This window comes from Ascaphus truei, chromosome 2 (genome assembly GCF_040206685.1).
Source record: "Ascaphus truei isolate aAscTru1 chromosome 2, aAscTru1.hap1, whole genome shotgun sequence".
In the NCBI taxonomy this organism is placed as follows: domain Eukaryota; kingdom Metazoa; phylum Chordata; class Amphibia; order Anura; family Ascaphidae; genus Ascaphus; species Ascaphus truei.
Genome location: NC_134484.1, coordinates 109,888,603 through 109,911,783, shown reverse-complemented (window position 1 = coordinate 109,911,783; position 23,181 = coordinate 109,888,603). Strand labels below are relative to the sequence as shown.

The window sequence follows — 23,181 nt, the reverse complement described above, 5'->3', positions numbered from 1 at the left end:
GACATTTCATCAATAGGAAAAAAGAACTATTAGTAAGTAATTTTAGAGTATGTTTATGAATAAAATTACATAAAAGGTACTATTTGCACTTCCTGTGCCATAATCTATATTTCATTTATATTAAACTTTTCTATATTACATGTTGTGCTTCTTACCTGTTTAAATGTGACAGACAATCTTCTGTGTGTATAGCTAAAAAGACAAAATAATGATGAAATTCTCGCTGAAAATTATAAACAAATAGAAAAACATTATATTGATAAAGTTAAAGATGGTCATACTTTCTGAATATTATTTCATTTTCCCTTTCTTCCAGTTCTTCTATTTTTGTGCAGTCCCGCAAGGCAATCTGTAACATTGCAAAATTAGGTCTCTTGTAAGATACAAATCATGGACAAAATACAAATCAATGGTGTAGGGACCACTAGAGATGGGGCATTACGCCAAAATTCGAATTTACCACTAAAATGGCATTTTTTTTATATATTTGCAAATTTGTTGGATGAGATTTTGTTGCAGGTACAAGTTTACAAGTTTACAAAAAAAAAAAAATATCGGACATAATGCAATTTCTTTTTTTTTTTTTTTTTTTTAACTTGTAAACAGAAATTGCATTATGTTTGAGATTTTTTTTTTTTCATTTATTTCACGGGGAAAAAATAAATAAATATTAAATTAGTATGCAAAAACAAAGACTAATTTTTCAAACTTTACCATATTTTCTGGAAGCGACACATCACACCATAAAAAAAATATTTTTTCCTACTTATAGAAAATACATTTAATACGCATTCTTCTTGTTGAGTTAATGTTATACATGAAAAAAGTGGGGCGGTTCCCTAAGTAGCATTACACAGATTTTGATGCACCGCTACTTTCATTTAATTACAGTAACAACACAACAATACTCCCAGACAATTTATATTTTCGGAAATTAGACAACTGGAGCAATCCTGGGATCTGTCATTTGAAGTGGTCACATAAAAAGTGAGTGTTCATGGGCTCTTACTAGATCAGAAAAAGTAAACATTTGTTTACGGTGGTGTGCATTTTGATATCCACGAATCAACTTACAAATATGGGGGCAACATTAAATGAAATGGGATAGTACCAAAGTCAGTCGAGACTGATTCCATATATTTGGGGGAATAAAAATGTGCCTGTGGGGTTTTGTGAAATAGAAGTGTATGTACACACACCACACACTAAACTGTGACCCATCCTGATGCAAAAAACAAAAACCACACAGCATCAGAGGTGGTCGAGAGGCTGCTCCAAAAGATATCCGCTCTCTAGAAGCCAACATATCTTCTTTTGCACCCTATAAGACCCCACTAGCAACAAGAGGCACAATTCAGAGTTGCAGGGGTTAGGGAGTAAGGACCATTCTTTTAGATTTGCATTTTTTATGGAAAATAACTCATACAGTACTATGCAACAATGTCATTATGCTGATCTGCACTTCTAGGCAGTAAACATGAGCTAACCAAGTTGATTTGACTCTTGTTGTACTAAATACCATAGTAAAAAAAAAAGGACGGCCAGTAATAAAATACAACTTTTCTAAATTTGCCATGCTCTATAATATCTAGAAAACCCCATTCCTTGGGATTTCACATTTTTTTATTCTTACAGAAATGCATTACGTTTAATATAAAAATATATATTTATATATAATTATATGGGACTCTAAAAAAATAATTCAAATTTATCAAACACTTTGGTTACTAGAACTTTGAACTACGAGATAATACTCCATAATGACATCTTTCCTGACATGTGAACTTCAAAGTTTTGTATAATATGAGTGGAAGAGGGCAGGGAACAGTGACAACGCTCAGGCACGGAGTGATTAAGTGATCAGCAGCTCATAGAGTATGTTTGTGAGGCGAGAATTGTACCATGAATGTGTATATATACGGTCATCAAAGTCTAGCTCTAGCAATACATCTTACAGCACCACACCTCTTTACATTTAACAGCACATACAGTTTTTGCAAGGCTGAATACAGCTACCAAAGTACATAACAGAGCAAATAAAAGGTGGTTTATTTAAAAAGCTCATTTTGTTGATAAGCCCATCAAGTAATTATATCAGAGACAGGTACAAAATAATTGTATTTTACCTGTAAGAATTAGACAGCACCATAGGCCTCCCCTATCAGATTTTGTTTTCTAATAATTTCATAGTAGTGGCATTTGCTTACATGTGAACTAAAAAAAACCCAGAGAACTTACCTTAAATATGGGTATGGCGATTTCATCAGGCTCAAAAATAACCGATTTTGAACATATTTTAAGTGAACCACGGATTGTTCTAGGGAAAAAAAAGAAAAGAAAAAAAAAAAGACATTCAAATGAACCACTTGAATATAATTTTTGGTTTGAAGCACTATTGAAGACCAGTCATTTCGTTGTGAGAGCCTTAGAACGCACAGGGTCCTGGAGTGCATTGCAGAGAAATACATTGTGATCTCCTCCAGCAGTGAAAGGGTTAGGGTGCAGTCCACTTTTTAATTTAGTTTACAAACTAGCTTGGACGTTCATATTTTTTGCTATTATCACACATTGCATAGGTTGAACTCTATGAATGGCGGAAACTCCTTTAAGTGGGACCTGTTTAATAATATCCTCTAATATAACTTATTTACAACACATTAAAATAAATATACACTCCAAAAACTAACAAAAAAGCCAAGTTATTGATTAAAATGAAAGGTATGGGGCTTCTCCTGGCTAAATATTCTTACGTAGGGTGTCAGTGGGTCCATATATTTCCCAATCAATGTGACGCCTACTGTATTTAAGATTTTATAATATATAAAATAGTGCAACCATTTGTAATTAGATAGAAAAATTGGCTAAAGTGCTCAAATGCCAGGAAAATCAAGAATAGTAAGCCAAATCCACTTCATCCAAGGTAATAGTAATGAGCAGTGTATACATTTGCTCGCCCCGGGCGACTGGATTTAACCCCCAGGCGAGTAAATATTGGCCCAAGCAGCACACGTTTGGTACTAGGTGGCGAGTAGATTTTTTTGTGTGGCGAGTAGATTTTTTGGTGATTTGTCAACCACTGGTAATGAGTAATGGTATTAATGGTAGTACATAATAACCACTTGTATGGGTACTATCCTCCTGAAGACAGGTGGTAGGTGGTGCAAACCCACCCACAATCAGTCTCATTGGCAGGTTCCCCTGTATAATAAGCAAGTATTCACATATCCTAGGAGTGGTTGGCAGGCTGTGCAGCTTCCAATGATGTAGTAAGCAGGGATAGAACGCTGAACAGAGCACACAAGCAAAACGGAGCAGGAAGGACCCAGAATCAAAAATTGAATAAAAGGGCACTTTAATGTGTCAAGAGACCCATCCAACGCGTTTCGAACGTCGCAGCGTTTTTACCTTTTCCTTAAAAAAAGAACGCTGCGACGTTCGAAACGCGTTGGATGGGTCTCTTGACACATTAAAGTGCCCTTTTATTCAATTTTTGATTCTGGGTCCTTCCTGCTCCGTTTTGCTTGTGCGCTCTGTTCATCGTTCTATCCCTGCTTACTAAACCATTTGTAATTACATGGACAATGAATTCACTGAGAAAAGCAATAAGGTTATAGATTACCATTATTTTAAGTCAATGCTATTTTAATATAGCTTTATAATCATCATGATAGGATCCTATTAGAGCCCTAGTCATAATTGTAATTTAGCAAAGTAAATGTTTAGCAGAGTAACTCCATAATTTCCCTCATTACTTGTTTATAACTCCCCTTTAGATCTTACTGAAAGCCTTATTTGGGTAATGTGCATGAAGGAGACGCCAAGCGAGAGAAGCCAGACAGTTGATGAGAAAGTGCGCTACACCTTCCCCCCAGAAAAGAATACAAAATCAATTAATGATACTCGCAGTCCAAATTTGTTTCTTACTGTGCCTGTTTGTTCCAGAATTCCCCACATATTTTTTCTGGCAAATACAAACTTCCATATACTGTAGATAACTCTTGCTGCCTGGCAGAATATGAATTTTCTCAAAATAAAGTGTGTGTGTAAGTATAACAATATATGCAATGTCTTTAAACATAAAATAGCAAAAAATGCTATGGGTATAATAGAACTAAAGCTTACTGTATCTGCTTAGGATGACTGTCCTCTGCGGGCCCGTAGGGGGCTGCGAGTGTCCCGACTCCTAAAGTGTAGGAAGTACTGTCGCACCAGCTTCCTATGTAACTTGCAGCTCCTCACTCTGGACTACTTAGATCCTATATGTTTCACAATTAATGACCACTAATGTGTACTCCCCTATGTAATTAAGGCCCAGGCTAGTGAACTCTATGAATATATCCCTTTTTTCAACCACATCCACTATGTAAATCCTCCAGTTAGAATTTGGTAGAAACTACTCATAACATAGTAGCTACAATCATTGCTACTGTGAAATCCATGGAGTATTTCCCATCAGCTACCAAGCTCTTAACCCCCTAATGAAAGCAGCACATCAGATGTTGCGTTTTATGAGAACCTGCTATTCACAACCAGGCCTTAATTTGAACATTTAATAAGGATAACAATTATAAAAAACAAACGTTATCAATGGAAGAATTTAGGTACAGCATTAAATGGTAAGTGGGGGGGAAGAATTACATTGTTGAGCACTTCCACCTTTACTGCCAAATCAATATATGTTGCAAGCAATGTAGGAGAGCATCGGTGGAGATATTGCTCTCTCGCAATCGGAAATGATCTTAATAAATACAGCACAATGTCGCCAACCACACCCATGTTGGGGGTCAGTGACGAAAGGAGAAAATTTAAACAACTTACCGTAATTTTCTTTTCCTGGAACCATGGCAGTGGGCACCATTGGGTTAATCCCTTCTCACTTTAGGTAGGACAGGAAGTAGACTTTTGCAGGTAGACCATATAAGGCCCCTCCCTCTACCTGCACACTAGTCTTACGATTCTTCCATAGCTGAAAATATATAACTGATAGGCATTAGACATACTTAGTTACCCTCCCTATGTGCCCACTGCCATGGTTCCAGGAAAAGAAAATTACGGTAAGTTGTTTAAATTTTCTCCTTTCCTGATCACCCTGGCAGTGGGCACCATTGGGACATACCCAAGCAGTGCAATTTTTAGGGAGGGATACATCAGAATAGACAACACCAGTTTAATGTCTTATCAGTTCAACTTTTATTAATACACTTTACACTTTATTTCACTACAGTTTCTAAGACTCTACGCCCAAAGCTTGCGTCAGCTGATGATTGTACGTCTAGTCTGTAGTATTTCAAAAATGTATTGAATGAGGACCATACTGCTGCTTTGCATATCTGCCCTGGTGTGGCCTGGGCTTTGAATGCCCATGAAGTAGCCATGGCCCTTGTAGAATGGGCCTTCACGTTCAAAGGTTTATCTTGTCCTTTGGTTTCATAAGCTCTTTTGATACAAGACACAATCCACTGTGCAATTGTAGTCTTTGATGCTGCTTGTCCTTTCTTTGGTCCCTCTGGAATGACAAATAATTTGTCCGACTTTCTGATATCTCTCATCCTTTCTAGGTACACCTTAAGACATCTTACCACGTCCAATTTGTGTAACCTTTCCTCTTTCTTATTTTTTGGTTCTGGACAAAATGACGGGATCACAATCTCCTGATTCATGTGGAACTGTGACACCACCTTCGGCAGGAATTGATGTATCGGTCTAAGAACTGCCTTGTATTGATGTATAATTAGGAATGGTTCCTTAGCAGATAGCGCCTGTAGTTCTCCCACTCTCCTTGCCGAGGTGATTGCTATCAGAAACGCCATTTTCCATGACAACCATTTTAGGCCTATGTCCTGTATTGGTTCAAACGGAGCTGCTGTTAATACATCCAAGACTAAAGACAAGTCCCATGTAGGTACTCTGTTCTTAATTTGAGGTTTTAACCTTTTAACTGCTTGAAAGAACCTGATTATCAATCTTTCCCTTGCCAGATTTCTTTCCAACAAAGCTGATAGTGCCGACACTTGTACCTTTAATGAACTGAGACTGAGACCTTTCTCAAATCCTTTATGCAGGAACTCCACTATAGAAACAATTCTTGGTGAAAGGAAATTTTCTCTCTCTTTTTCACACCAATCACGAAAGCAAAGCCAGATTCTATGGTATACTGTTGATGTGGAACTTTTCCTTGCTTGTAATAGGGTTTGAATTGTTTTCTCTGAACAACCCTTCAGTCTCAATGTCTCCCGCTCAATCGCCATGCCGTCAAAGCCCATTGTTTGGTATTCGGATGACATATTGGCCCCTGTTGCATCAGGTCTTTTTGATCTGGTATGCGCCATGGTGTATCCACTGCCATATTTACCAGGTGTGTAAACCAAAGCCTTCTTGGCCAGTATGGTGCTATGAATATCACCTCTGCTCTTTCTTCTCTGATTTTCCTGATTGTTTTTGGAATCAGAGGAATTGGAGGGAACAGGTATCCCAATTTGAAGTCCCATTTGAGACTGAGAGCATCTGTAGCTTGTGCGCTTGGGTGAAATTGTCTGGAACAATAGTTCCTTACTTTGCGATTCTGGTGTGTCGCCATCAGATCGATGTCTGGTTGACCCCATCGCTCTACCAGTTCTTGAAATACTCCTGGATTTAACGCCCATTCTCCTGGGTGAATAATATTGCGACTTAGAAAGTCTGCTGTGACATTTTCTAGTCCTGGGATATGTATGGCTGTGATGTCCAACAAGTGGCACTCTGCCCAACTGAGTATTTCTGCTGTGAGCTTCATCAACTTTCTGCTCCTGGTTCCTCCTTGTTTGGCTATATATTTGACCACAGAGCTGTTGTCTGATTCTATCTTTATACAGCCACCTCTTATTTCGTCCTGGAAAACCTCTAGGGCTTTTTGTACTGCCTTTAATTCCAGTAGATTTGATGGTAAGTGGTTTACCTGATTTCCCCAGGTTCCTTGCACCACTTTTTCTCCCATCTGAGCCCCCCAACCTGTCTTGCTCGCATCTGTTGTAATTTTTAACCAGTGCACAGGTTGTAGCGTTTTCCCTTTGACCAGGTTCAGGGTATCTTCCCACCATTTTAACTCTTGTTTTGTTTGTGGGTATAACAAGATTCTTTGTCTTGTGTCTTTGTGATTCCCGTTCCATTGTTGTAGAAAATTGTTTTGCAGAGGTCTCATGTGCAACGCTGCCCACTTTGTGACGCTTAATGTTGAAGCGAATTTCCCCAGGAGTCTCATGCATTCTTCTGCCGAAGTCCTGGTAGCTTTTCTGAGCCTCCTTGTTCGCATGGCTATGTCTAGCCTCTTTGCCTCTGGTAATCTCACTTCTCCTTTCTCTGTATCGAATTCTACTCCCAGGAATTTTAAGAGCTGAGTGGGTACCAATTGGCTCTTGTCTCTGTTTATTAACCAACCGTGATGTTCTAGGAAGGTTATAACCATCTTCTGGTCCTGTTGGAGTTTCTCCCGATCCCTTAATTTTACCAGGATGTCGTCCAGGTAAGGGTATATCTCTACCCCCCTTTTTCTCATTTCTGCCACTAACGGGGCTAGGACCTTTGTAAATGACCTTGGGGAAGTTGCCAGACCAAATGGTAGTGCTGTGTATTGATAATGCTCCTGATTTACTGCAAACCTTAGGAATCTTTGATGTCCTTTTGCTATCGGTACATGTAAATAAGCGTCTTTTAAGTCTATCGCCACCATCCAGTCTCCTGGTTGTACCTCTTGTATAATCAGATTTACAGACACCATCTTGAACTTTCTTATCTTCAAGAATGTATTTACCCTTCTTAGGTCTAGGATTGCTCTGTAATCCCCTGTAGGTTTCCTTACCAAAAATATTCTGGAATAAATTCCGCTTCCTCTGCTTTCCTGAGGTACCTTTTCTATTACTTCTGCCTGTAGTAATTTCCTTAAAGCTATCTTCATCTGCTTTTTCTTTTCTTTGGAGTGTATCCATGTTATTACTCCCATATTTCTTTTTGGTACCTCCCTGAATTCCATACTGTATCCTTGACGAATGGTTTGTAACACCCACTCGTCCTGTATTGTTTGGGCCCATGCTGTGTAAAACCTTCTCAGCCGTCCTCCTACGGACAACTGCTGGGCCCTCTGACCTTCATGTGGATTTATTCTTTGTGAATGATCCTCTTCCTCTAGGGCCACGAAAAAGCCGGTTCTGGCCACCTCTCCATGTTGTTTGCCTTGGAGCAGCCCTACCAGGTTTGTATGCCTTTGCTTCTCTATATTGATTCTTATTCATCTGTTGAAGATTGAATCTCCTGGCTCTGTATTCCTGCGGCAAAAAAATACTCTTTCCCCCTGATGCCTTTGTTATTATTGCATCAAGTTTGCTGCCGAATAGGAATTCACCTTCAAATGGCAATGTACATAAAGTGTTCTTTGATGGTGTGTCAGCCATCCACTGTCTGAGCCATAAAGCTCTTCTTGCAGATACCGCCAGTGCCATAGACTTGGCTGCTATTTTTACTGCATCCAATGAGGCTTCTGCTATGTAATCAGTTGCCCATTTCACCTCTGACAACGCCTTAAGAATAGTACTTCTTTTTACACCTTTGTCTATTGCCTCTTCAATGTTGGCAATCCACACTCGCATAGCCCTAGCAGTTGATGTAATTGCTATAGCTGGCTTGTAGGCTGTTCCTGCCGTAACATATGCTTTCTTTAATGCATAATCCACCCTTTTATCCATAGGATCTTTTCATGACGCTGCCTCTTCTAAGGGGATTGTGGTCTTTTTTACTATTCTGGAAATAGCAAGATCCACCTTTGGGCTAACCTCCCAATTTCTCATTTCCTTTTGTGGGAATGGATACATTTTCCCCAATCTTTTAGGCGCAAATATTTTGGCATCTGGTCGGGACAATTCCACCTGAATAAGATCTTTAATTACTTGATGGATGGGGAACTCTCTATCCTTTCTTTGTCTTGCCCCAAAAAGTTTATCTCTCTTATGGGTTAACTCCTCAGAGTCTTCTAGTTCCAATGCCAGCCTCATGGCTTTAATCAGTGGATCCACAACTTCTATATCAAATTCAGATTCCTCTTCCTGAATCTCTAGTTCTGATGAATCCCTTTCTGCCTCTGACACCTGGAAACAATCAATCTCAGACTCATCTGACGAAAAACCTTTCCCTTTATCCAGACTGGTTTGGGATCTAGATCTTTTTTGCGTAGGGTTAACAGCTTGCTGGACTGCTTCATCCACACTCTGTTTAACTGCCTCCTTCATTAACACAAGGAAAGTGCTCATCTGTTCACTGGTATCACCTGCTGCAGTTTTAATACATTCTTTGCATAATTTCTTTCCTATAACAGCTGGATTCTCACATTCTGCACACCACTTCGTTTTTTTAGTAACTTTTCCTTTACTTTTATGTTGCAGGGATTCCCCAGCCCCCTTAGAAGATTCCGCTTCAGGGAGGGTAACCAACGCACTAAATTATAAAAACAAAATAAATGCTAAACATACACCCTAATGCATATATATATATACCATCTCTTTTTTCCCATTGTAGAACTAAACTAAGGACTCACCCAGTCTTGGGAACTGATGTTTTGGGTGTTTCCAGTTTTGCATCCATATCCAGCACTTGGCTTCTCCCTGCTGAGCGTTCCATGCTGCAGCTTCACTCACACATCCTCGTGTGGCCGTCGCATCCGTGACGTCATGCAGTGCTTGTGCTCATGCACCCGCACGGCTCTCGTGTCCCTGCACGCACTTGCCGGCCTGCACGCGCGCGCTCCCGAGCGGCTACGTGCCTTGTACCCTTCACCGCAGTATCCTGCGGTCCTCTGAACCTCCTCGGTTTCCCGCGGCTTCCTGGGGTAGTACCGCCGCGTTGCTACGCTGTTGCGGTCTCAGAGCTCCTCCGCTCGCAGCTAATGCTGCTCCCCCTTCCGCTGTGGCGGGCTGCCGGGTACTTTACCGCAGCGTACTGGCGCTTATGCGGTGAGTCTGGGCCTCCATTGGTCCCTGCTGCAGCATTGTGCGCCTCGTGTCTTGGGCATTGCACTAAGTCCCTCCTGCTGCAGCCGTTTCCCCCCACCCAACAGGGGCACCCCCGACTCTAAGGAGTCTCCGACTTGCCCCCCGCAGGGCGCACCGCGGAGCTTCAGGGGACAGAGGTTGAGACCCTGGTTCTCTGCACAAAGTGCAGTAGGTGAGCCCTGTTTAAAAAATAACAAATCCTACACCTAGCTGTGAGGACAGGAAAAAGACTAGTGTGCAGGTAGAGGGAGGGGCCTTATATGGTCTACCTGCAAAAGTCTACTTCCTGTCCTACCTAAAGTGAGAAGGGATTAACCCAATGGTGCCCACTGCCAGGGTGATCAGGAAATGCACTTTCATGTTTACAAAGTCAAACTGGCATTATACATAACTACTGAAAACATACAATTTTGGAAGAATTGTAGCTCACACTGATCTCGTCCTAAGAAGGAGACAAAAGCCTACATATTTACAAGAAGATCCTTGCCGTCTTACACACACAAAAAAAAAAAGTTATTAGATCAACAAATAACTGTAAATGTTGAAGTGAAGCAGCACCTGTAAGTTTACCAAAAGCCTGGGTTTTGTTTAAAAAAAATTAAAAAAAACCCCAGATAATGTCTTGGCACTTCCTTTCAAAGTGGTTCAACTGTGAAAACAATTAGCTGCAATTAGATATGATGCCAGCTCTGCTTTGATGTACAATAACAGGAATATTTATCTCAACACTGATCCCAACATTAATATTATCAGTGCTTTACTCCAATGCCATTTTCTATTAATTTCTTCCTTATAATCCTCTCTTCTAATGACTTGTTAACCACTCGGACACACACGTTTACATTCGGTGCCATTTTAATCATTTTGAAGACCTGATCTATGCAGTTTTGTCAATATAGTCAACTGAATGCAAATCAATGTCGCTCTCCTGTGCAAGTTGCTTAGTGAACATACAGTACACGTACTTACTGTTACTTACTTAGGGATTTACTCATTAAACTGTATTAGTGCCGATAGTGCCCCAATCGCACAGAATATCCTATTTAAATCATTGGGGCAGATTCAACAAGCACCAGTCAGAACAGATTAGCACAACTAGTCTGGCGTTAACTCCCATTCAATTCAATGAGCGTTTACACCTGACCAGGTACACTGATGAATTGCCAAACTGGTGCTTGATGAATCTGGCCAATTCACCTTATGAGTGCACCCAATATTGTAATCAGTCTCATGTATAAAAAGGATGTATGGATTTTTTCTCTAATAAAAACGCATATTACTATAGAATTTAAAATATTTAAGATTACCCGCCAATGTGGTAAAACCAAATACAATTAATTGCTACTGCATTGTGTCATCAGAAACCGATATTACTTGAATAAAACTATTCTTCTCAATTGTAATAACATTTTCATCTACATATTCTGAACCTCGACAATAGAAAAACACACAATCGGATATTAAAAATTTAATCCACTTCATGACATCCCCGGGGACTGTTACAGTACCACGGTTTTTTACAGAAGAATACATATCTATGATAGAATGTACACATGTTAATGAAGCTGGGCATACATTATACCAGCGGTGCGCAAACGGGAGGGTGCAAGACTTTATTGGGGGGTGCGCGGTTACAGAGGCCTTGCGCTAAGGGCGCGAGGCCTCTGTAAATTTACTTACCGGTTCTTGTCCAAGCGACTCCATGGCAACGCGGCGTCAAATGATGCAGCTTACCATGGAGATTTGATGTCAAATGACGTCGCGGATCACGTGACATAACTCCGCAGTGTCCTTTGACGCTCCATTGAAGGTAGGGGGGGCGCGATCGTGAGAGGAGCAGGCAGGGGGGCGAAGCGCAGGAAGTTTGCGCACCCCTGCATTATATTACTTTAAATAGCAGTCTAAAATATTTACTTTCTAAATTTGTAAACAAATTTTTTTTTATGGAGTCTATGTTTCAAACTCTTGGAAGTGTGTGATCACAGAAACATATTCAGGGTGTTCACACTTAGGCTGCGGCCATAGTGCGCTCACGACGGCGCAGGGAGGCATGCGCGCCTCACTCCCTTGCGAGTAACTGCCTGCGAGTCACAAGGAGGCGTGGCTGTGACATCATCTGGCTTGGTGCACCCTGGTTGGCTCAAACGCGGAAGTAAAGCTGCCGTCGCGCAAAAAAAAAATAGAGTTACTGTATTTTGTTTGCGACGTCATGCGCATAATCGCGGCCAAGAGAAACATGGAATGCCTACAAGTAAATACACCGTCACTTTTAGTGTGAATACCCTGTATATGCAATTTTTGCTGCACCAGTGTGTACACACACACACACACACACACACACACACGTATTTTACACTTGCTGCAGATCTCATTTTATCCATTTCTGGCAACTAGAAATGTCCGAAATAATTAGAAAACTTTTTTTTGTTGCCAACATAACTTCACAAAATTAGCACAAGTTAATGCATTATCCCGCTTTGTTTTTCCCATACTTAAGAGGGACCTAAGCTTCACTTTCATGGCAGTCCATTTGTCTCCCTTGACACAGATTCCCAAGTATATTTCATCGAGTATGTTTGTTATAACGTTTTGCCGAAACACAAATTTACTGTAGATTTGAACACTTTTGCCATCTGTAGAATCGTAAATGCCCTTTTACCTCTCACTTTCTTTTGGTATGTGATGAGCTATATGCTGTTCAAAAAAATATTCTTCCAAGTCCAGAAGCAGCAGAGAAAACCTATGGGAACAAAAAACAAAAAATAATTATATATAAATTATCTATTAAATTAGGCTTCCCATTATCTGATATTTTTCCCATTTGCAAATATCTTTAGCTTTTCTATTATACTTCTCAGTATTATTGGAGTACTTCTGTTGTCCGACCCGTACCATTAATAGACTAGGATAACACTTGCCCATTTATAGGATTGAATGCTGATCTGCAGAAGCACTTCCACAGGACAAGTGGAAGGGGATTTAACTTTTTTCTGATCTTTCTTGTTTCCCTTAAGAGCCAACTCTTTTTCTGAATGCACATTTACAGCATTGTTACCGTCAAGACTATGGCTGTCTGGAGTAAGTTTACTGGCCATGCATTTATTTAACCCAGGCGGTGCTTTAAAAAAGGTGTGTAATAAAGACAGGCATAAGCTTATAGGGATCCATGTTAAAATCAAGAAGAAACAAAAAATTACACAGTGCTCTTGTGCATGTTGTTACAGTACTGAGACTTCCTGGCTGCAGTGGAAGCATTGTATGCTGAGAGAATGAGAGAAGGCTGGTTTGTCAACCTGTGTGAGACATGTGAATGTGCTCACAAGTGGTATTTTTATTTGCTGTACACAATATTTAAATTGCAATTCCATCTTTCCCAGATGCCGTCTCATTCTTCATGAATTTTATTCCCTCAGGCCCTTCTTCTGGAAGGACGCATGGTACTTCTATTGTGGATTCTCCTCGCTCTTCCTTTGCTGAATTGTGTCTGGCATCATGTGTGTTATTGTACAATTTCTTGTAGAAGTCCTCAGCTCTCTAATAAGTACAGTCTTTTATTGTTGATCCATTGTCTTGCTTGAGTGTAATGATTTGCTTCTCCCCAATCTTAAGCTGCTGCTTCATCTTCTGTAAAGCTTTTATCCTCTTCTTTGCCATAACACAGTCACATTTTCTTACATCTTCAGTGACACGCTTGCAGGTAGTCTTGCACTATATGTATATTCAATTGTTCTTGCATCTTGGTATTACTTAACTTCTTGTAATTTCTTCAGTTGCTTTGTCTCAGTTTTTTTTCAGCGCTTTAAAATTACACTCTTCATATGTTTTTAACAAACAATTGTGAAAGTATCCCCATAAATTGAGCAAGATTAAGCAATTTTTCACTTCTACAGTAGTTGAAATATTGTTTTTCTTGAGGTATGAATGTCTTTATTTATATAGCGCCATTAATGTACATGGCGCTTCACATCGGTAATACACGTGACAATCATATAAATAAACAATAACACATACTGGGAAGAAGTGCTTCAGACATAAAAGTAACATTTATGAAAAAGGAATCCCTGCTCCGAAGAGCTTACAATCTCATTGGTAAGTAGGAAGAACGTACAGAGACAGTAGGAGGGCGTTCTGGTAAGTGCGTTTGCAAGGGGCCAAGGTATGATGTGTAAGGCTGTGCTTATAGTGCATTGCGACGGTGCTCCGAATCAAATCAATTGACTCCGTCGCAAGCGCTTATAGTAAGCGCGATGGCGACGGGCGGCTAAACATTTTGAAGCCGAGTCTATTTGATTTTTTTAGAGACAGTCACCACATGTGACTCTCTCTAAACCAGAGACCGCGGCCCGCCCCCTTTAGTGACGTCGCTGAAAATCCAATTATAACTTTCGCTGGTGGCGACGGCATCGGTCGCGTCACCGTCGGCAGCACTGTAAGCGAGGCCTAAAGTATCAGCCAAGGAGCTACTCATATGCATATGTTTTAAGGTGGGTCTTAAGGTGTATAGAGAGGGTGCTTATTGACGGGCAGGGCATTCCAGGTGTGGGGCAGTCTGAGAAATGTTGATACTTTGTGTCTTCTTTTAAATCAATTTTCTTCTTTCCACCTTCACATGTAATTTGCAGCAAACTAATTGATGATCACGTCTTTACGGTTAAGGACTGTGCAGCCTTCAGTCACGGGTTTCTTGTTAACAAGGATATAGTCAATTTCATTCATGATTCCATTGTTCCACCCCATGTCCATTTTCTATTTGGCTTCTTCTTGAAGAATGAATGATGTAGAAGCTCACATTCTACCAATATGTGCCCTGTTACCGTAATCATAATTACCAACTAATTCTTAGTATTTTTGCTTGGCACCAATCTTTGTTTTGAAATCTCCAATCATCTGTTTAACAATTTCCTTTGTTAAATTGGTTTATTTCGTGGCAGTCTTCCACTTCCTTGTCTGTGTGACGTAATGCTGGACTATACTTCGATAATGTGAACCTTGTATCGCTTTGTCAAATGAATAAGGATTGTCTGCTTTTTCAGATGATACTTCACTATGTTGTTTTTCCATTTCTTGTTAATGATGAAGCCTACTCCACTGATTTTTCCATTTTCTGTACTAGTTCTGTAATTTTTCTGTAATATTATAGGTCTCTTCTTTTGAGCTTAATGATGCATACTTTGTATTCTTACTTTACCAAGCCCTATAATATTCCATTGAACCCTTTGCAGCTGGTCTTCTAGTGCTGTTTCAGACTTGCAGTCGTAGGTAGCCAGATAGAAGTTTGAATGACAGCTGGTGTTTGACCTCTTGGTATTCTTAACACCCTCTGCCTTCTTCCTGAATGCTGTCAAGCCCAGGGACAATCTGGCCACGGAGAATGGGGGCCATTACGTTTCCATATCTTTCAGACATTTTGTAGGTATTAACTCCTCTCTGATAAAACAGTTTACAGACTATAATAATCTTTGTGTATTAAGTACAAACATTGAGTGGTTTTACCAAGGTCACAAGCAATAGGTGAAGGGGTTAAAATTATATGTCAGCTCTACAAGTCTCAGGGATTGAAAGGGTGAATATAATCTGCTAGCTTTATCTTTCTTATACGGGCTGTTCCAGTACTGAGAGAATTAACTCACTATGCTAATTGTAATCTTTATTTACTTCTGTTGTTCTCAGTTTGTCTTTTATACAATAGCACAAGAGCAGTAAAATGTCCCAAACAATACAGCTGCATGCTCTTGAGAAACATTCCCTGTATTTCTCTTTGTAATGTAGAAGTAGAAACTGCCGGCCAAACACAAGCAAGATGTAGTGATTTACTAATGCTTTGTCCAAAGACACAGATACATAACCTCTACAGAAACTTGTTATTTCTCATTGTTAAACATGATACGTTATGTATTAACATGCCCTTGGTTTTCTGTATAAATGTCGGAGCACAACTGAATAAACTTTGAAGTGTGGAAGCAGCAGCCCTGTTGTCTGACTCCTATCTTCTCGAGCTCGTATTTGTCTGTGTTTCGGAGACTGCTAAACCAGTGCTGTCCAAATCTCCCTAGGTTGAGTAAAGTGATTCCTACTAAAGTGAAAAAGTAACGCTTTCAGTTGGTGGGAAGCGGTGGGATCTCCACTGGGTCGGTGAGTATACTCTAATTTATTGTTTCTTGCCTTCCCTCTGGGGATCCCTATTGGTAGGATATCAGGGTATAAAGTCCCTGATATTATTGGGGTATAAAGTCCCTGATACCAATTATGGGTATAAAGTCCCTGATTGTTGTTGTTTATCAGACTGGTTTATGCTCTCCCAGACACAGCAGACTTATTATATAGTATAAGTGTTGTATTATAGAGTATAAGTGTTGTATTATAGAGTATAAGCATTGTATTGTAGAGTAAGAGTGTTAAAATTACAGTGCTAAGTTTTTTCTTTTAGATCTTCTGTATAAGTTTCCTTTGTATTGCAATCATTTCATTTTTATATAAACTAATTATGGGTACTAACACTAGTAAAAATCTGGGAGGTAAACCAGAGTTTATTAAGTATAAAACTAACAAAAATACTAAGAAAAATAAAAATGTAGGACAGGTCACCCTTTATAGATGGAAACCAGGTCAAAGCCCCAAAGAATTTGTTGTACAGATTGTCGGAGATTATTATGTTGAACCGTTTGTGGACAATTTGTCTGGGTGGACTGAAGCAATGGGTTCCACTAGTCCGTTTCCAAGAGACGGTGCCTTTGATGATTTTCATATGTTGATGCTCAGAGGCACTTGTCTAGGGGATCCTGACTGGTTGTGGTTTGGTCCCAACCCAAAGTGGAATATGAAATATATGCAGGAATATGCCAATGCATGGGTTAAAATTGCCCCCTACGGGTGTGAAATGTCACCCGATAAAATTGTGTCCTCCGCACCTCCACCTCCTTATATATCTTCCCTGTACACTAGTTTATCTCAGGAACTCTTTTCGGATGAGGATGTTTTATTAGCAATAACACCCGTGTTGACCCCAGTCCGACTGTGAGTCGCAGTGAGACCCCTCCACCCCCTTCGGGTTCGGGTACGCAACAAATATTCTCCACTTCTGTTAGTGAGGGTACCCGAGCTAAAATACAAGCTGCTCAGCAACTGGCTGCTTTTAAAACTGGTCTCACTGAGTTAGTCAGCCCCCAAAAGAGCAGTGATAACTCGTGGACCATGAGTAGTCCTAGAGGTCTCTTACAAACCATAGCCGATTATGTGGCACCTTCAGCCCAGGTTGACACTGTTACAATGCCATTTATGACTGTGGGCGACCAGTTGATTACTAAACCCCCTGATATTATGACTCTTAATGCATGGACAAAGAATCATGGTGTACCAAAAACAAAGGGCGACATGAATTGTATACAGTAATACAGGAATATGTAATACACCTTGTGGACAAGTTGAATGGCATCTATGGTGATGTATCTATGTCTCTTCCTTGTCCCACAGGTACGCCAACACACCCTTTCAAACCAGGTGATACGGTCCTGGTCAAGCAACTGTTCAAAAACAAGACGCTGGATCCTCCCTTCGGCAAACCAACCACCATCATCGCCGTCACCCGTACTGCAATCTTGACAGAAGACAGCCCAACATGGATACACGCAAGCCGTGTGAAGACCGCACCAATTGGTTCCAGTGGTGCACCCATCCTGGACCCATCGGCAAGCTCCTAATATTTACCATGTGGTAATCTATTATAATAGCTATAATTTGGGGACTAATTGCGGGACTAACTGCCTGTTATATGCAACACACGGAGACATTCACATATATAAATGTTACACCCACCAGTTGTATGTTCAATTGTACAGAATATTCTGGGTGACACAAGGGAGAGATGCCAACCTTTGCGGTTCTCTCAGACCACCCATATATTCATCTCTAATCGTCACACGAGATACAAGAGATACAAGATACGAGATGTAAGAGATACATAGATTGTAAGCTCTACGGGGCAGGGACCTGTGCCTGCAAAATGTCTCTGTAAAGCGCTGCGTACAATTAGCAGCGCTATACAAGAACATGCTATTATTATTCTTCTGCACCCCCATGGTCTTTTGGAGGTTTCTTCCCCCGGGAGTTTTTTTTCTCCTGAGTGGTGAGCAGAAGAATAAATGGGTTTGGTCAAATGGTTGTTCTTTTAGAACAAAAAGGAGGGAATTGAGGGGTTAAAATTATATGTCAGCTCTACAAATCTCAGGGACTGAAAGGGTGGATATAATCTGCAAGCTTTATCTTTCTTATACGGGCTGTTCCAGTACTGAGAGAATTAACTCACTATGCTAATTGTAATCTTTATTTACTTCAGTTGTTCTCAGTTTGTCTTTTATACAATAGCACAAGAGCAGTAAAATGTCCCAAACAATACAGCTGCATGCTCTTGAGAAACATTCCCTGTATTTCTCTGTGTAATGTAGAAGTAGAAACTGCCGGCCAAATACAAGCAAGATGTAGTGATTAACTAATGCTTTGTCCAAAGACACAGATACATAACCTCTACAGATAGTTATTTCTCATTGTTAAACATGATATGTTATGTATTAACATGCCCTTGGTTTTCTGTATAAATGTCGGGGCACAACTGAATAAACTTTGAAGTGTGGAAGCAGCAACCCTGTTGTCTGACTCCTATCTTCCCGAGCTCGTATTTGTCTGTGTTTCTGAGACTGCTAAACCAGTGCTGTCCAAATCTCCCTAGGTTGAGTAAAGTGATTCCTACCAAAGTGAAAAAGTAACGCTTTCAATGGGTATCAAGTGGAATGCTTCCATTTAAGTGCCATTAGCAACAAACCACTACTGTATATGCAATAGACACGCAAGTCATCAATTGATGGAAGAACCCAATATTCCACTGCAGATGCTTTTCCAGCACTGAAGAGGTTAAGCCCTCCGGTCATTTATTCCATTCCCTCTAGACAAAAACTACACACATTGCAAGTTACAGTGCCTAGTTCGTTTTTTCCATTCTCTGAGAAACAGGTGTGTAATTTGCACATTTCCCTATCAGTACTTGCCACTTTCTTTTTAAAGTAACAAGAATCTCTGAATATAAATCGGCAAGTATAAAATGGTGACAACAGAAAGTTCTTACTCTCAGTTTACATTTTTGAAGATCGAGAGATATATAGATAAAACCTGGCTCCCTTGGCTGTGCGCTGCGGTTTCCTTGATTTTTTTCTGGACTTTGCTGACTTGCAGCTGATCACACCCTACAAGGACATTAAGAGGCTCTAGGAGTGGGTAAGGATACATATTCCAAGCAAAACAGAAAGAATTAAATAAGAAGGTACTGTGAGTTACTATGTCTACTGAAGATTTATGTGGATATATTTGCACTTCCAATGAGGTAACAGCGGTGTGGGATACCTTCATTCATTATTTCCTTCAGGGAGGATAAAAAAAAACAAATCAATACAGGACATCTGACTTATCAAACTCCATTACCCACAACAGATAGAGAGATATACACACAAACTTTAAGTTATGGTGGGTGAAACAGGCGACAAGAAACCTCCACCGTATATAGCAAATAAGATAACATCTGAGCACCTTCACAGGTCTGCAACACTGCCTTTCACCATTATCACCTAGCATACAGTGCTTCCACTGCTGTAAGGGATTCTGGGAAATTACATGCAAATGAGCACACAATGTGGCACCTTTTGCATTAAATCAATTTTTACATGAAACCCTTATAAGCAAATTCTGCTGTTCACACAGCCTTTAAGCACAGCATCGGATTAGATGCAAAGCCAGTGAAACCACTCACAGACAGCTGTTTTAATCTTTTGGGTCTCATCAGTGTGAGGTTGGTTGTACTGGCTTTTCTGACTTTATATTTTTATTGGCTATATGCTATATGGTGGAGATTTCTTGTCGCCTTTTTCACCCACCATAACTTAAAATGTGTATGGTAAATCCAACCCAGCCTTGAAAATGGCAAAGGCAGTACAACCAACCTCACATTGATGAGACCCAAAAGGTTGAAACAGCTGGCCGAGTGGTTTCACTGGCTTTGCATCTAATCCCATGTTGTGCTTAAAAGCTGTGTGAACATCGAGCATTAGCTTATAAGGGTTCCATGTAAAAATGGATTTCAGGCAAAAGGTGACAAACAGGGTTCCCGTTTGAAGCTCCCACGTCACGTGGGCAAATAGGAAACAGCATCAATGACAACACGATAGAGAGGGGGGGAAAAAAGAGGAAAAAATATACTGTATATCTATCAGCATGCATTGGCTATCGTTTTTATAGCATACTGTAGCCCCCTCACTATCTTATCTTAATCAGTTCTCGATAAGGGCCGGATAGGGTATAGGTAAAGAAAACATTTGGTTAACAAAAACTCTCCTAATGACGGGTTCTAAAAAATGCAATTTGTAATTAATTTCCAGAGAAACAAAATAAGCAAAATCTTTGCTCCAAGGACGCCACAGAGCACACGTGCGCAGAGGCGACTGCACAGCCGATTTTTCACGCAACAAAAATTTGATTTTGTTGCATGACAGCCGGGTCACTTGAGCGTAGCCGGGTCACTTGAGCGTAGCCGGGTCACTTGAGCGTAGCCGGGTCACTTGAGCGTAGCCGGGTCACTTGAGCGTAGCCGGGTCACTTGAGCGGTTTGCCCAATGAGGGTGAACCAGCTCCGTGGCGTCATCAGCCACACCTCCCCGTCGTGAGCATCTGTAGTCCACAGACCGCTCGGCTGACAGGCGCGCGTGAGGCCATGTGCACGCACACCATGGACTCGGCCTTAAGCAGCACTGCTTGTTGTTTATTAACTGGTTCCAAGTTCTCTGAACATCAAGCAGTTTAACTTGTCAGGCAAAAACACTTGCCTGGTGGACACAAAAGGACCTAGAGGCTCAATCCAGGAGACAATAGAAATTTGCCACTTGATCCCACAGATATATGTGTAGTTCTTTTGAGTAATAACCGGCACAAAAAAGGAAAGATGACGTCTCAGGAACCATTTGTCTCTAAATGAACTTTGCAGGACCCTCTGATTTAGGTAAGCTTAAAAATCACACAGGTGTAGTACTTTAAGGACGCAAATTAGACTTTAATGTTTCACAAAAAGTTAACTTTGTCCAGCTATGCAGGATTGCATTTCTACCACCTGGTCAGAAGATTTGTTGCTTTTTTTTAATGCTGGTTTTGACACGAAAAATATAAATATGGTGATGGACTATAACATGTGGCCAGCAGAGTCACCAAGAAAAAGCTGCAACATCATAGAAAAGTCCCTATCAGCCATGAGAACAAAGCAACCACACCGCAGCTGATCCCCGGGTGCCATAAGCGGTATTGCAGGGGGCTCTTCTTTAAATCAGCCCAATCTGCCCCATGAAAACAAGTGCTCATGGTGTACCAAGTGCATCATTTGAGTCCCTGGCGTGTCAGGATCTATATACCATACCTGGTATGGGATAAGGGCGCTGAACAGGTTAATGTCACATCTTTAGTGCCATGTATCTGGCTCCTGTGCATTGAGACGCGCAGTAAAATAAGGGGGGGAAAACACATTTTTAGTTTGGTGGAGGCTATTTACCAGCCAGGTGAACAGAGAACTTCTGCATTAACAGACAGACCGATAAATAAAGGACTTGATCAATCTAACAATTACCTTAACCAGCAATGTCTGAGTTACCAAACTCTGAGATACTATTGGTAACTAAATAAGGAAGAGGAAGAAGGTTTTAGAGCTGGCTCATGGGGAAATAGACACTTTGGGGGATCTGTGCTTCTATTTGTGTCATTTGATTAAAAAGTTTTACATTTCAAGCAGATTAATCAGATGAGTCTACACTACAGGTGGCACTTATTTGAGACTGAGAAAAGGGGAAATGTGTGATACATCCGATAACCAACCTCCAAATTGCTATTTCAGGCACAAGACACTGAAGCAAGCAAAATCATTACAGTGTACAATACATTGACAGGTTTATAATGTGTTTCATTACATTGATGTAATATCAACAACTGTTTATCAGCTTGGTATATACACAGCGTCCCAGTCTGCTGACAAACGCTTGGACAGAGCACACACGAAGCTGACTTTAGTTTTTTACTGTATTGGTGAACATGTTTTTGGGTATCACAAAGCTCCCTTCCCTAGTTACTGCACACACTGTAAACCTTAAATCACTTACCGAGGAATGTAACATTAAGATCAGAATAGCCACACATGCATGTTACTCTATACCAGGGTGCTTTAAAGAGGACATGTCTGAAGGTGGCACTTCAGTGCTGAGGCAGCTGTGACATAGTGTCCTTTGCTAGACAGGGTTGCCAAAGACGAGTTCCCAGTAGAAGTGACCTTTAAGTTTCCCCACAATAACAGTGTCTCTCTGGGCTCTCACTCACCTCTCCTTCGAGAAATGTTGCTGCTCCTCTGTCTTCTTCCTGAAAGCCATGAATCAAGTGCACAAGCAGGTGGACCCCGGCAGCCCAACCCCCACAGCTCAACACCTCACTGCAACAAGCTCAACAGAGCAGAATAGTCAGATCCAACAAATATATAATCATTTGCAGAGACAGCAGCTGCAGCATCCAGACACAGCGTCACGCTGTGTGCTGCAACTAGCCCAGTCCTGTAGCACTGAGGGAGAACCTGTGTGATTGGCTTGAAGTTAGTATTGCTGCTGTGTAAACCTTGTTGCCATTGGACTCTAAAGGTTGAATGAGAAGTAGCCAGGCATTGGTTGCTGCAGGAGGACTTCCTTGTATTAAAGGTCTCGTGGGATTTGTTGTCACTTAACAGTGTTGAAAGGCAGTTATTGAAACAAGCGGTATGTACATAATCACTGTTTGGATATTGTCAGTGCTGTGTTATAAGGTGGATATTGAAACATACTGTGCATATTCAGTGATTATACACCCGCCTTTCAACACGTGAACTGACAACAAATGCCGCAAGATCATGTGCAGTAATTTCTAAATAGGGTACAGCCCTGCATTACATAATATTGCATATGCAGCTCCCCTCTTGTGGCTACTAATTAGTGCAGTGTTTTTTTAACCTTTTTTTTACTTAAGGAACCTTATAAATATATTGTGGAATTCTGAGGAGCCCCAACCATCTCTTCTGAGATCAGATGCATTGTAAGGAACCCCAACCCTCTCTAACAGTGTGTCTGAGATC

At 40.7% G+C, this 23,181-nt stretch overlaps 1 protein-coding gene across 8 annotated transcripts in view; it reads right to left on the bottom strand.

The window, feature by feature from the left end:
- The window catches only part of NSMAF (neutral sphingomyelinase activation associated factor), an 85,035-nt gene extending 62,386 nt beyond the window's left edge, over positions 1-22,649 (bottom strand). For 5 of the 8 annotated variants that reach the window (XR_012798216.1, XR_012798210.1, XM_075584060.1 and 2 more), the window contains exons 1-5: positions 22,404-22,649; positions 12,673-12,753; positions 2,239-2,317; positions 282-349; positions 156-192 (exon numbers count right to left, since the gene is read on the bottom strand). Coding sequence is in view for 6 of the 8 variants with exons in the window: in XM_075584060.1 (XP_075440175.1) it covers positions 156-192; positions 282-349; positions 2,239-2,317; positions 12,673-12,753; positions 22,404-22,453 (315 nt within the window). In the remaining 2 variants the exon portion in view is untranslated. Of the gene's footprint in view, positions 1-155; positions 193-281; positions 350-2,238; positions 2,318-12,672; positions 12,759-22,403 lie in introns of those variants that run through there. The other 3 variants (XM_075584062.1, XM_075584066.1, XM_075584065.1) reach the window with 3 other exon arrangements.
- Between the last annotated feature and the right edge of the window lie 532 nt (positions 22,650-23,181).